The 14,799-nt window shown below is 37.6% G+C and overlaps 1 protein-coding gene across 1 annotated transcript in view; it reads right to left on the minus strand.

Moving 5' to 3' along the window:
* Positions 1-14,799, minus strand: part of OXSR1 (oxidative stress responsive kinase 1) — a 103,312-nt gene that overhangs the window by 34,421 nt on the left and 54,092 nt on the right. The window contains exons 5-6 of the mRNA XM_082639257.1: positions 11,112-11,167; positions 909-1,018 (exon numbers count right to left, since the gene is read on the minus strand). Of these exons, the coding sequence (XP_082495383.1) occupies positions 909-1,018; positions 11,112-11,167 (166 nt within the window). The remainder of the gene's footprint in view (positions 1-908; positions 1,019-11,111; positions 11,168-14,799) is intronic.

A 14,799-nucleotide genomic window follows, 5' to 3' on the forward strand; every position in this document is an offset into this window, starting at 1 on the left:
TAGGCCCAGTGTCAGGTGCTGTGCTTTCAGCCATCCCCATAAGCCTAGCATGGGAAGCCTTCCCTCACCAACAGGGTCAATATAGGCCTGTACTGATTGTATTTTATTGTAACAGAGTAAAAAGTAGATTCAGTTCTACATACTGAGTTTGACATAAGACATTTATGTAAAACATCTATAGGGAATTGGAAATATCTATTCAGAGGCTTAAAAAACAAGACTCGACTGGATATAATTTAGAAATAATTAACAGGTGGGAAGTGGAGATGAAAATAGTATGTGTCGTCAGAGAATAGAAAAGTCAGAAACAAGGTGCTGGGAAGCAGTGTCATTTAGCAGTAGAAGGAAAGCCAGAAGAGAAGCCAGAGAAATGGCCCGACAAGTAGGTGAAGAATGAGGAAGCTAAGGATGTGAGTAAAGGGGGAAAGGGTCAACAGTTTCAAATGCCACAAAGGGAGCAAAACAAGGAGCAAAAAATGAGCACTGGATTGGAGAATTAGCAGTTTCCATTAGGTGATGGGATGAGCGACATCAGACTGCAGTTTGTTTGAAACAACTGGGAAAGAGGGACTTGGAGAAAACTAGTCCTTCAAGAGCCATAGCAATGAAACTACATGTAAAAAAAGTCAGGTCATTTAATTTGTACTAACGATATTAGCATTAAATCAATCTTGATTATATCATTCCTTAGGTTGCCTTTTGTATAAAACTTGAGATTCATATGTCCTTTGTTAAGATTCTAGAGTTTTGGTTTTTGTTTTTTTTAAGCACAGACCAGTCTTAAACAAGGAACAGAGTCGTATTTCCCAAAGCTAACCTAGTGGAACAAACAAAAGCAAACACTACTCAATTTTTTCAATTTTGTAACAAAACCCCAAATCGTTTTAAAAAGACAGAAGACACAGTACCTGTTCCATAACTTCAGGCGCCATCCAGCAAGGGGTTCCAACAAAGGTTTTTCTAACTTTATTTCGGGTAATGTCACCACCAGTTGCTAAAAAAGCACTAACTCCAAAGTCTAAAATAGAATACAACAGCAAGGCATCAAAAGTACAGTAACTAACATAAATAGATAGGAAAGAAATACAGTTATGGTCCTATATACACAGCATGACCTTTTCTCTTCTTTCTGCTAAACTTCTTGACTAAATTAAGACATAGCTTAACAGATTCCTCACTCCATTCCTCTCCACCTCCACAATCATCATCTCCTCAGATTTTCCTCCTTGCTCCGATCCATTCTTTTCATCTTCCCAAACTGAAATACTATATCCATTAAACACTAACTCCAGTTGCCTCTTCTCCCCAGCCCCTGGCAACCACCATTCTACTTTCTGTCTCTATGATTTTGACTGCTCTTAAGTATTTCATGTAAGTGGAATCACAGAGTATATCTTTTTATAACTGACTTATTTCACTTAGCGTAAGATCTTCAAGGTTCATCCATGTTGTAGCATATGTCAGAATTTCCTTCCTTTAGAGGTTGAATAATATTTCATTGTATGTATATACTACATTTTGTGTATTCATTCATCCACTGATGGACACTTTAGTTGCTTCCAAGTTTTAGCCATTGTAAATAACGCTATGAAAATAGGTACACAAATACCTGTTTCAGTCCCTGCTTTCAGTTCTTTGCTGTATAATTCCATTCAGAAGTGGAATTGCTGGATCATACAGTATTTTTATTTTTAATTGATTTAAGGAACTGCCATACTCTTTCCCACAACAGCTGTACCATTTTACGTTCCTACCAATAGTGAACAAGGATTCAGATTTCTCCACATCCTTGTTATTTTCTATTTTTTGATAACAGCCATCCTAATGGGTTAGTATCTCCTTTTAGTTTTGACTTGCATTCTTCCCTGATGATTAGTGATACTGAGCATCTTTTCATGTGCTTTCTGGACATCGGAATATCTTCTTTGGAGAAATGTCTATTAAATTTTAAAATTGATTTTTTGTTGTTGTTAAGTTTTAGGAGTTCTCTATATATTCTGGATATTATAAATCTCTTACCAGATACATGACTTGCAAATCTTTTCTCCCATTCTGTGGGTTGCCTTCTTACTCTGTGGATAGTGTCTTTTAATGCACAAATTTTTTTAATTTTCATGAAATCCAACTTGTCTATTTTTATTCTTTTGTTGCCTGTGCCTTTGGTATCATATCTAAGAAATCACTGCTAAATTCAATGTCATGAAACTTTTGCCCTATGTTTTCTTCTAAGAGTTTTATTGTTTTAGGTCTTATACTTAGGTCCATTTTGATCCATTTTGAGTTAATTTTTGAATATGGTGTTAGCTAAGGGTCCAATTTCATTCTTTTGCATTGGGATATTCAGTTTTCCCAGCACCATTTGTTGAAAAGACTGTCCTTTCCCCATTGAATAGCCTTGACACCCTTGTCAAAAATCATTTGACCATATGGTACGAGGGTTTATTTCTGAGCTTTTTATTCTATTCCACTGGTCTCTATACCTATCTTTATGCCAATAACATACTGTTTATATTACTGTTGTTTTGTAGTAAGCTTTGAAAACAGGAAGTGTGAGTCCTCCTGCTTTGTTCATTTTTTTTGAAGACTGTTTTGGCTATTTGAGGTTCCTTGAGATTCCAAAAAAAATGTCATTGGGGTTTTGATAGGGATTGCACTGAATCTATAAATTACTTTGGGGAGTATTGACTTTTTAACAATAGTAAGTCTTCCAATCCATGAACGGGGGGGTGTGGTTCCATTTATTTACATCCTCTTTAATTTCTTTCAGCAATGTTTTATAGTTTCATTGTACAAGTATTCTACCTCTTTGATTAAGTTAACTGCTAAGTATTTTATTCTTTTTGATGCTACTTGTAAATGGAATCGTTTTGTAATTTCTTTTTCAAATTGTTCATTGTTAGTGTAGAAAATGCAACTGATTTTTGTTAAAGATTACCATTTTATTTTTATGTATTTTAAAATATTTATTTATTTATTTTGGCTGCGCCAGGTCTTAGTTGCAGCATGTGGGATCTTCAATGCAGCATGTGGGATCTTCAATGCAGCATGCAGGATCTTCATTGCAGCATGCAGGATCTTTAATTGTGGCATGATGGCTTCTAAGTTGCAGTATGCAGACTCAGCTGCAGCATGTGGACTTCTTAGTTGCAGCATGAGAACTCTTAGTTGCAGCATGCGTGCGGGATCCAGTTCCCTGACCAGGGATTGAATCCAGGCCCCCGGCATTAGGAACGTGCAGTCTCACCCACAGGACCACCAGGGAAGTCCGCAACTGATTTATGTCTGTTGACTTTGCATCCTACTTTACAAAATTCATTTATTAGTTCAAATAGTTTTGTTTAAAAATATTTATTTATTTAATCTTTTGGCTGCGTTGGGTCTTAGTTGCGGCACGTGGGATCTTTCGTTGTGGCATGTGGGATCTTCGTTGTGGCGCACGGGCTTCTCTCTAGTTGTGGCGTGCAGGCTCAGTAGTTGTGGCACGTGGGCTCTCTAGTTATGGCGTGCAGGCTCCAGAGCACATGGGCTCTGTAGTTGTGGTGTGCAGGCTTAGTGGCCCCATGGCATGTGGGATTTTAGTTCCCCAACTAGGGATCAAACCCATGTCCCCTGCACTGGAAAGAGGATTCTTAACCACTAGACCACCAGGGAAGTCTCTCAAGTAGTTTTTAATGTAATGTTTAGGTTTTTCTACATATAAGATCATACAATCTGCAAACAAACGTAAGTTTACTTCTTTCTTTCTAGGTTGAATGTCTTTTATTTTTTTTCTTGCCTAATTGTTCAATCTAGAACTTCCAGTACTGTGTTGAATAGAAGTGGCAAAAGCAGACATCCTTCCTGTGTTCCTGAACTCAGAGGAAAACCTTTCATCACTGAGTATGATGTTCATTGTAGGTTTTTCATATATGGCTTTTAGTACGTTGAGGAAGTTTCCTTCTGTTCCTACTTTGTTGCATGTTTCTATCATGAAAGGGTGTTAAATTTTCTCAAATGCTTGTCCTGCACTGAGATGATCAGGTGAGTTTTTTTTCCTCTTTCTTCTGTTAACGTCATGTATAACAATGATTTTCATATGTTGAATCATCCTTGCATTCCAAAGAAATCCTACTTGGCCATGGTATATGATCCATTTAATATACTACTGAATTTGATTTGCTAGTTATTTTGCTGAAAATATCTACATAAGTTCATAATGGATACTAGTCTGTAGTATTCTTTTCTTGTTAGTGTCTTTGTCTGACTTTTGGTCTTGTTGAGGCATGTGAGCTCAGTAGTTGTGGCATGCTGGCTCAGCTGCCCTGAGGCATGTGGGATCTTAGTCCCCTGACCAGGGATCGGACCCACATTCCCTGAATTGTTAGGCGGATTCTTTAGCACTGAACCACCAGGGAAGCCCCTAGTTCTTCTTTAAATGTTTGATAGAATTCACCAGTGAAACCATCGAGTCCAGGGCTTTTCTCTGTCAGAAAATTTTTTATTACTGATTCAATCTCTGTGCTAGTTATAGGTCATTTCAGATTTTCTACTTCTTCATGATTTCATCTTGTTAGGTTTTGTGTTTCAAGGGATTTGTCCATCTAGGTTATCCAATTTGTTGGAGTACAATTGTTCATAATACCATCTTAAAATCCTTTTTATTTGGGTGGAATTGGTAGTTATGTCCCCATTTTTGTTTCTGATTTTATTTTTTATTTTTAAAAAATATTTATTTTATTTTTGGCTGCATCGGGTTTCAGCTGCAGCACGTGGGATCTTCGTTGGAATCTTTGTTGCGGCATATGGGATCCTCTGCCAGGGCACGCGGGCTCCTCGCTGTGGCGCGAGGGCTCAGTAGTTGTAGCATGCAGCCTCTCTAGTTGTGGCCCACATGCTCAGTAGTTGCAGCGCGTGGGTCCAGTTGCCCCATGGAATGTGGCATCCCAGTTCCCTGACCAGGGATCGAACCCACGTCCCCTGCACTGGGAGATTCTTAACCACTGGACCACCAGGGAAGTCCCTGTTTCTGGTTTTAGTCATTTGAGTCTTCTTTCTTTTTTTCTTAGTCTACCTAAAGGTTTGTCAATTTCAGCGATCTTCTGGTTTCACTGATTCCCTCTATTGCTTTTCTATTCTCTGTTTTCTTTTATCAACTCTAAATTTTATTATTTCCTTCCTTCTGCTACCTTTGGGTTCAGTTTCTTCTTTTTCTAGTTCCTTAAGCTGTAAAGTTAGGTTGTTGATGTGCTATCTTTCTTGTTAAAGAAAGCATCTAAAGCTATAAATCTGCCCCTTAGCGATGCTTTCACTGTGTCCCCTGAGTTTTGGTATGGCTGTGATTTTGTTTCCATTCATCTCTAAGTATTTTCTAGTTTCCCTTGTGATGTCTTCCTTCATCCACTGGTTGTGAAAATGTGTGTTTAGTTTCCATAAATTTGTGAATTTTCCCATCCTCTGTTGTTGGTTTCTAGCTTTACCCCGTTGTGGTCAGATGATATCACTTAATCTGTAGCCTAACATACGGTCTATCCTGGAAAATGTCCCTTGGGCACTTGAGAAGAATGTGTATGCTGTTCCTGTTGGGTAGAGTGTTCCGTATATGTCTGTTAGATCTAGAAGGTCAATGTATTGTTTAAGTCCTCTATTTCCTTATCTTCTGTCTGTTCTACCCATTATTAAGAGTGGAGTACTGAAGTCCCCAACTATTATTATAGAGCTCTCTACTGTTTCCTTCAGTATTGTAGAGGTATCTACAGTACCCTTCACTTCTGTCATTTTTTGCTTCATATATTTTGCTGTTAGGTTAATAGATGCATGGATATTTATAAGTGTTGTATCTACTTGTTGTATTTAACCTTTTATTAATATGTAATATACTTCCTTAAATCAGACAGAAAAGAGAAATATTGTATGATATCCCTTATATGCAGAATCTAAAAAGAAATGACACAAATGAACTTACTTACAAAACAGAAACAGACTCACAGACTTAGAGAATGAACTTATGGTTACCGGGGGGAAAGGGATAGTTAGGGAGTTTGGGATGGACATGTACACACTGCTATATTTAAAATGGATAACCAGGGGCTTCCCTGGTGGTGCAGTGGTTGGGAGTCCGCCTGCCGATGCAGGGGACACGGGTTCGTGCCCCGGTCCGGGAAGATCCCACATGCCGCGGAGCGGCTGGGCCCGTGAGCCATGGCCGCTGGGCCTGCGCGTCCAGAGCCTGTGCTCTGCGGCAGGAGAGGCCACAGCAGTGAGAGGCCCACGTACCACAAAAAAATAAATAAATAAAACAAAATAAAATGGATAACCAACAAGGACCTACTGTATAGCACAGGGAACTCTGCTCAATGTTATGTGGCAGCCTGGATGGAAGGGGAACTTAGGGGAGACTGGATACATGTACATGTATGGCTGAGTCACTTTGCTGTGTACCTGAAACTATCACAATGTTGTTAACTGGCTATACTCCAATATAAAATAAAAAGTTAAAAAAATATATGTAATGTACTTGTCTCTTGTAACCTTTTTTTTTTTTTTAATTGGAGGATAGTTGCTTTACACTGCTGTGTCAGTTTCTGCTGTACAGCAAAGTGAATCAGCCATACATATACACATATCCCCTCTTTTTTAGATTTCCTTTCCATTTAGGTCACCACAGAGCACCAAGTAGAGTTCCCTGTGCTATACAGTAGGTTCTCATTAGTTATCTATTTTACACATACTAGTGTATATATGTCAATCCCAATCTTCCAATTCATCCCCCCCCATGTCCGGGTAACCTTTTTTGATTTAAAGTCTATTTTGTCTGATATTAGAGTAGCTACCTCTGCTCTCTGTTAGTTAGTTACTATTTGCATAGAATATATTTTTCCATCCTTTCACTTTCAATCTATTTGTGTCTTTGGATCTAAAGTGACTTGCTTATAGATAGCGTATATTTGGATCATGTTTTTATCCATCCTGTCAATCTCTGTCTTTAATTGGACAGTTAATTCATTTACATTTAAAGCAATTATTGATAAGGAGGGACTTACTTCTGTCATTGTGTTATCTTTTTCATATGACTTATAGCTTTTTGGTCCCTCATTTCCTATATTACTTATTTTGTGCTTAATTTTTTGTTGTAAAATGTTTAATTTTTTCCCTCATTTTGTTTTGTTTATATTCTATAGCTATTCTCTTTATGGTTACCATAGGGATTACATTTACCATGGTAAAGTTTTAACAATCTAATTTGAATTTACATCAGCTTAACTTCAACAACATACAAAAACTCTTCTTCTTTACAGCGCTATTTTCACCTCTTTTGGTGGTCGTTGTCATCACAAAATTACATCTTAATAAACTGTGTGCTCAAAAATATGAACTAATCATTCTTTTAAATGCATTAGTCTCTTAAATTACGTAGAAAAGAAGACTTGGAGTTACAAACCAATGTTACTGTAATACCAAGTTTTAGACCAATAACTGTTTTTAGTAATGTATCAGTCTCTTAAATTATGTAGAAAAGAAAAAGTGCAGTTACAAACCATTGTTACAATAATACTAGCTTTTATACATCCCCATGTATTTACCTTTACTGAGATCTTTATTTCTTCATACTGCTTGCAGTTACTGTCTAGGGTCCTCTCATTTTACCTTGCAAGACTCCCTTGAGCATTTCTTTTTTTTTTTTTTTTTTTTTTTGCTGTACGCGGGCCTCTCACTGTTGTGGCCCCTCCTGTTGCAGAGCACAGGCTCCGGACGCGTAGGCTCAGCGGCCATGGCTCAGGGGCCTAGCCGCTCCGCGGCATGTGGGATCCTCCCGGACCGGGGCATGAACCCGTGTCCCCTGCATCGGCAGGCGGACTCTCAACCACTGCGCCACCAGGGAAGCCCCCTTGAGCATTTCTTGCAGGGCAGGTCTATTCCCTCAGCTTTTGTTTATCTGGAAATGTCTTAATTTCTCCCTCATTTTTGAAAAACAGTTTTACTGGATATATGATTCTTGTTTGACACTTTTTTCTTTCAGCACTTTGACTATATTGTCTCTCTGCCTTCTGGCCTCCAAAGTTTCTGATAAGAAATCTGCTGACAACCTTATTTAGGACCCCTTGTATGTGATGAGTCACTTTTCTCTTGCTGTTTTCAAAATTCTTCGTCTTTGCCTTTTATAAGTTTGATTATAATGTGAGTCTGTGAGTCTCTCAGAGTTCACCTTAGTTGGAGATCACTGAGCTTCTTAGATGTCTATATTCATGTCTTTCATCAAATTTGAGATGTTTCCAGCCATTATTTCTTCAAATATTCTCTCTGTCCCTTTCTTCTCCTTCTAGGCCTCCCACAGTGTGTATGCTGGTTTGCTTAATGGTATCCAAACAGGTCCCTCAGGCTCTATTCACTTTTCTTCAATCATTTTCCTTTCTGTTCCTCAGACTTGATAATTTCCATTTTTCTATCTTCAAGTTCACCAATTATTTCTTCTGCCAGCTCAAATCTGCATTTAAATCCTTCTAGTGAGTTTTTCATTTCACAATACAAGTTATTGTAGCTCCAGAATTTCTTTTTGGTTTCTTTTGAGGTTTTCTCTCCTTACTTAGATTTTATTCACACATCGTTGTTTTGAGTTTTTTCGTATCTTCCTTTAATTCTCTGAACATTTTAAGACGGTTGTTTTAAAGTCTTTGTCTAGTAGATCTGCCATCAGGCCTTTTCCAGTGATAGTTTCTGTTCATTTATTTATTTCCTTTGAATAGGCCACACTTTCCTGTTTCACTGAGTGCTCTGTGACTTTTTTGTTGCTGTTGAAGACTGGACATTTGAATCTAATAAGGTGGTAATGCTGGAAATCAGATTCTCCTCCTTTCCTGGAGTTTGCTGTTTTTTGTTATTGTTTTTGTTTTTCGGGGGTTGTGGTAGGCTGTATCTGTGCTAAGCATCAGCCTGAAATGTAAAGTTAAGATCTTCTCAGATCTTTTCTGCACCTTTTCCTGGGAATGAACATTCACTTTCCAATGTTCCCTGCAAATGTAGTTTTGTTTTTGTTTGTTTTTTTTTTGGACATGCCACGTGGCTTGTGGGATCTTAGTTCCCCGACCAGGGAATCAAACCCAGGCCCTCAGCAGTGAAAGCGCAGAGTCCTAACCACTGGACTGCCAGGAAAGTCTCTATAGTTTTTTTTTTTTTTTCCCTGTAGTTGTTTTTTGATGTCCTAGTCTTTAAAATCTGGCTCCAAAAAGGGCAAGAAGAGAAGAGAAGGGAAGGAAAAAAGGCTATGGCCTGTTAAAGTCCCTTGGAAATCACTTGGAAGGGAGGAGCTGCAACAACAATGGCTGCCTGTCTCTTTGCACCTCTGTGATCAGAAGCAATCAGTAATCAGAGCATATGCTGGATATTTGGAGGACAGGATCTTTTCTGCCACCATGGTTCCTGCAAGCTGCTTCAAAAACATGTGCGTAGCTGCCTGCCAGGTGGCTGATAGGTGAGGAATGAGCAGCTCTGAAATTAACTGAAATTAACTGTAATTTACCTTCCAAGTCTTGCCCTAGAATTTTCAAGCAATCAGTGGAATGCAGAATTCCAACATTAGACAAATTCTGCCAATTCAATTGTTGTTCAGGTGGGGAGAAGATTCTTGGTGCTTCCTACTCTGCCATCTTCCCAGAATTCTCTCTTCTTTAGTTTCTTACCACTTGATTTTGTTTCTCTAAACAATACAGTATAATTGTGCCTGGTTTTGAACTTATATAAATGGAATCACAAGCTATATATTCTGATTAGCTTCGTTCACTCTATATTTTTATAATTTATTTAATGCTTTTGTATATAGTTGTAGTTCTATTCATTTTCATCACTATATAGTATTCCAAAGTATAAATTAACTACAATTTACTTATCCATTCTACTAACAAAAGACCTGGGACTGTTTCAGACTTTCAATGCTTATGAGCACTATGGCACACTGAAGTATGAGTTTTTCTATGCCATACACCTAGAAGCTAAGGTCTCTGGGTATGCATATCTTCAACTTAATAAAGTGTTGGTACTGTTTATATTCCCATCATCAGAGGGTGAGATTCTCCCTTGCTTTACATCCACACTGATAACTAGTACTGTCAGATGTGTCTGCTAGGTCAGTCAGTATAATGTGGTATCCCAATATTATTTTACTTTGCATTTAATTGCTAACTAGTGAGGTTGACCACCTTTTATTATATTTATGTTTTGATGTCATTTGAGATTATCTGATTTTTCCTTAATGAGTTCTTTGTATGTTCTAAATTTGAGCCCCTTGTCAAGTTATTCATGCTGCAAATATCTTCTCTGTGGTTTTGGTGACGAACTGTTCTTCTTTTGATGAACAGTAGTTGCTAATTTTACAGGAGCCAAATTTATCAATCTTTTTCTTTACGTTAGAACATGATGTGGCTTGGTTAAAATATTCCCTTACCTGAGGACATGAAGATGTGTGCCTAAATTATCTTCTAAAGCTGAAGAAATAATTCAAGGTTTGGGTGGTTATTTTCCTCCTGCTAAACACCTGACTGTTCCAGCAGTGTGGGACCAAGCTGAGGTTTTTTCTCAGATGATCTGCTTGATCTACAATCCTGCAGTTCAGCTATTCTGGAGTTTCACCCTGGTGGAGGGGGTATTTCACCAGGATAGCAACACTGGCAGGCCTTGGACTCCAATTCCTATCTCTTTAGCTCTGAATCTGCCAAAAGTACACTTCCACCTCTCAGATGCCTCTTCCTAACTGGCAAATACCCCATTTCTCCCAGGACAGAAGCAGTTCTGTATCACCTCTCTGTAGTATATTTATTCGTAAACGCAATGAGGTTTCTTGACTACTTCTCCTTTAAAAGAAAGTAAAGAATGCTATGAAAACCCACAGATGACGACTTTAATGGGGATAAGGAGTAGATAATTGTAAGGTAATGAATAATGGTCAGAAAATGCCTAAGACTGAAAATGAAGGATGAGTAGTGGAAGATATCTTGAGAGTCAGTAGGGATGTGTCAACACAGTATGTTTGACCAGAGAGGGTCCAGGGGATAGAAGAGAAAACTGACTAAGAAAACATAACAGATAAGTAATGTGGTTCTATCAACCATTAAACCAAAATAAAAAGGAATACTAATCATTACCTGCAATCTGTACTGAGCCATCTTCTCCAAGAAGAATATTGCCAGCTTTCACATCTCTTTAAGAAAAAAAAAATCACTTATTAAAAAACACCTATTCTTTGGAGTCACATAATTTAAGCAGTTCACTATATTCACCACAACACTGTCAATGTTTAAATGTTCTATTTTGCATTAAAGGGTATTAAGGCCAATAGCAGAATTTTAAAAATTGTAGTCACTTGTACTAGAATCCAAACATTGTAAACAATAACATATAGCTTTTTACTATTAAATTTGGAAAATCTGAGGTTATTAAATATTCAATTGAGATAACAGTGGCCAAAGAATGTGACCCTCACTTACTATCACCTTATCTACTTTTTAAAATACAATGATTTTTTTTGTACACCCTAATATATGATCAACAATTTTAAATGGTATGTGGTTGAAAACAGGGACTATTCTATGCCTGTAGCATAAATACATGATGGAAATTATTCAAACATCTCTATATTCTTATTAGTAACTATATATAACAACTCAAGTAATACATAAACACATTCCTGCTATAAAAACCTAAACATCACTGAAAAGGCCAAAGTTCCTTTTGACCACTGTTCTCAAGTCTAGTATTCTCTCCAAAGTTTTCAACCATTATCAGTCTAGTTAACAGAATATGTTCCTGTGACATATCTGGGCTTTTCTTCCAACATACATGGTATTGTACTATCCCTTCAAATCTACAACTTGTTTTTCTCATGCAATAATGTGTCAGTAATATCTAGCAAAATTTACAATCCCTAATTCCTATGAGTAATCCACTTCTTTGATAACCTAGAGAAACTCTCACAATGTTCACAGAATGTACAAAGGGGTTGTATACAGAATTGTTTGCAATAATAAACCAAAAATGGTAGCAAACTAGAAAGCCAACAACAGCAAAAAGATTAAATTAATTCTGTTACATCCATGAAATGGATTAAGGTCAATCAACATGTCATGCCCTCTAATACATAATACATACTGCTAAGTGAACAAATCAAATAGGACGGTGCATTTTGTATGCTGCCATTAATGTTACACACACACAAACACACACACCCCTTTCCATACACAGAGAGCAATAAATTTATTTCCTTTAGTGGAGAGGAGTGGGATCAGAGTCTTGTGGGAATGGACTCACCTATTTGTTTCATAATTAAAAATAAATATAATTAAATAAAAGAGAGCCAGGCCTTGAAGCTAGACAAGAAAGAAAAGCGAGGCTAGCTCATGGAAGAAGACCCTGTTTGTCAGGAAAAAGAACAAGTGAAAGGACACTTCATCTCTTCCTTGTCCCTGTCTTCTTTCCCCTATCCTTAGCTATAACCATTCCTTGGTAAACAATGAACAACAGTTTCACAACTGTGTGTAGCAACGTCAGCATACCAAGAGTATACAATACCTTTCCTGAATATATACTGAATCGTTCGGAAATCATGTTACTGAGTATTTTTTCTGCTTATAAATCCAAGCAATTTATAGGATCTTTCCCAGAGGCTGACTTAGAATGGAGGTTGGCACACTTTGCCCTACAAACCTAAAGTCTACACCATGAACAGGAGAGAACTGAGGATATTTCCTTCCCTTGGTGACAAGACCATTCAACTAAGGCAACCATGAACCTTCAACTCCTTTTTCTGAGCTCATCTGGAATGATATCTAAAACTTAACGGAAAAAACAATGTATACTTTAGTCACTTCCTCCTCTGTGTTTCTGCAGCAGGCTGTCATGTTAGTACAGATCATAAAAATATAATCTTTCTCATTTCACCATGAGTCATATCTTAGTACATTTCTGTATCATCTGCACTTACTTAGTATTATAATTAGTGCATAGGGGGCATCTCCCAGATACTCATCAAATAGATTTAAATAACTAAATAGAAGACAACCTGCCTTAAATCTTCTTATGGAGATACGTGAATAATTAAATCAATCCATCCATCCAACTAAACACTAAAATAAAAATTGACTGTTTCTGAAGAGATGTGGAGTAGTAAATCAATCAATCCAACTAAATACAAAAATAAAAATAAAATAGTTCCCTCCTACCATCCCACCTCCCAACTCCCACCTCCTATCCAACTAAATAGGAGAGCAGTTAAACTATATCTATATAATGAAATACTACGAATACTAACGAATATATATGTTAATATGGAACAATCTCCAAATATATTAAGTGAAATAACAATACTACATACATCATGTTGCCATTTGTCTTTTTTTTTTTAAGCAGGAGGGAGAGAGATATATACAGTATGTTTATATTGCCATAAAAATCTCTCTCAAAGGAATCACAAGAAAATGGCAAGAAGTGGTTCCCTTTAGACCAGGGTACTAGAGGTTCAGTGAAGGAAGGAGATATTTTTTTAAAAGCTTTATTAAAGTTATTTATTTATGTTTGTTTGTTTGTTTGTTTATTTATGCCTTGGGTCTTTGTTGCTGTGGGCGGGCTTTCTCTAGTTGCGGCGAGCGGGCGCTACTCTTTGTTGCGGTGCGCGGGCTTCTCATTGTGGTGGCTTCTCTTGCTGTAGAGCACAGGCTCTAGATGCGCGGGCTTCAGTAGTTGTGGCACGCAGGCTAAGCAGTTGTGGCTCGCGGGCTCTAGAGCTCAGGCTCAGTAGTTGTGGTGCACAGGCTTAGTTGCTCTGTGGCATGTGGGATCCTCCCGGACCAGAGCTCGAACCTGTGTCCCCTGCCTTGGCAGGCGGATTCTTAACCACTGCGCCACCAGGGAAGGCCCTAAAATGCTTTATTTTTTTTAGAACAGTTTTAGATTTACATAAAAATTGAGAAGATAGTGCAGAGGAGTTCCCATACACCTGTCACTCAGTTTCCGCTATTATTAACATGACACATTAAATGGTTTTGTTACCACAGTAATGAACTAGTATTGATGCATTACTATTAACTAAGGTCTACAATTTATTCAAATATTTTAGTTTTAACCTAATGTCCTTTTTCTTTCCCAGGATACCACGTTCCATTTAGTTGTCATGTCTTCTTAGGGGCTTCTCTTGTCTGTGACAGTTAATCTTTGACTTTCCTTGTTTTTAATGACTTTGACAGTTTTGAGGAGTAACGGTCTAGTATTTTGTAGGGTGCCCCTCTATTGGAATTTGTATGATGTTTTCCATGATTAAACTGTTGTTATGAGTTTTGGGAAGGAAAACCACAGAAGTCAAGTGCCATTTTCATCACATCATATCAAGAGTACATAGTTATCACCATGTTTTAGCACAGTTGATATGGTGAAGACTTGTTTTTTTATCATATACCATTTGTACCATTTGAATTTCTAAGCCTATATTTGCATTACCCATTCAAATAATGTTTTCTAAGCTTTTGTCTTAAGTGAAGAAACAGTAATCCATTTTCAGTAGAACCTACACTTTGGGTGACTACTTTTCCTGATCAATTCCCCAGATAATCAATTCATGTTTCCCTTTTCAAACCAAAAGTGCAAAATATAGAACAGTTTCCAAGAGTAAAAGCAGAGGAAGATCATGAAGCTAAATGGCTCACTGGACAATTAAACACACCACAGTCTGTCCTCACACACAACAGGGCAAATGACCTTTCAAGGAAAAGATCTGTAACTAAATCTCTGGAAATCAACGTAATAGTCCTTAACTGAAGAACCTTTGTTACCTGCCTCAAAGGA

Source organism: Mesoplodon mirus (genome assembly GCF_964341445.2).
Source record: "Mesoplodon mirus genome assembly, chromosome: 12".
Classification (NCBI taxonomy): Eukaryota; Metazoa; Chordata; class Mammalia; order Artiodactyla; family Ziphiidae; genus Mesoplodon; species Mesoplodon mirus.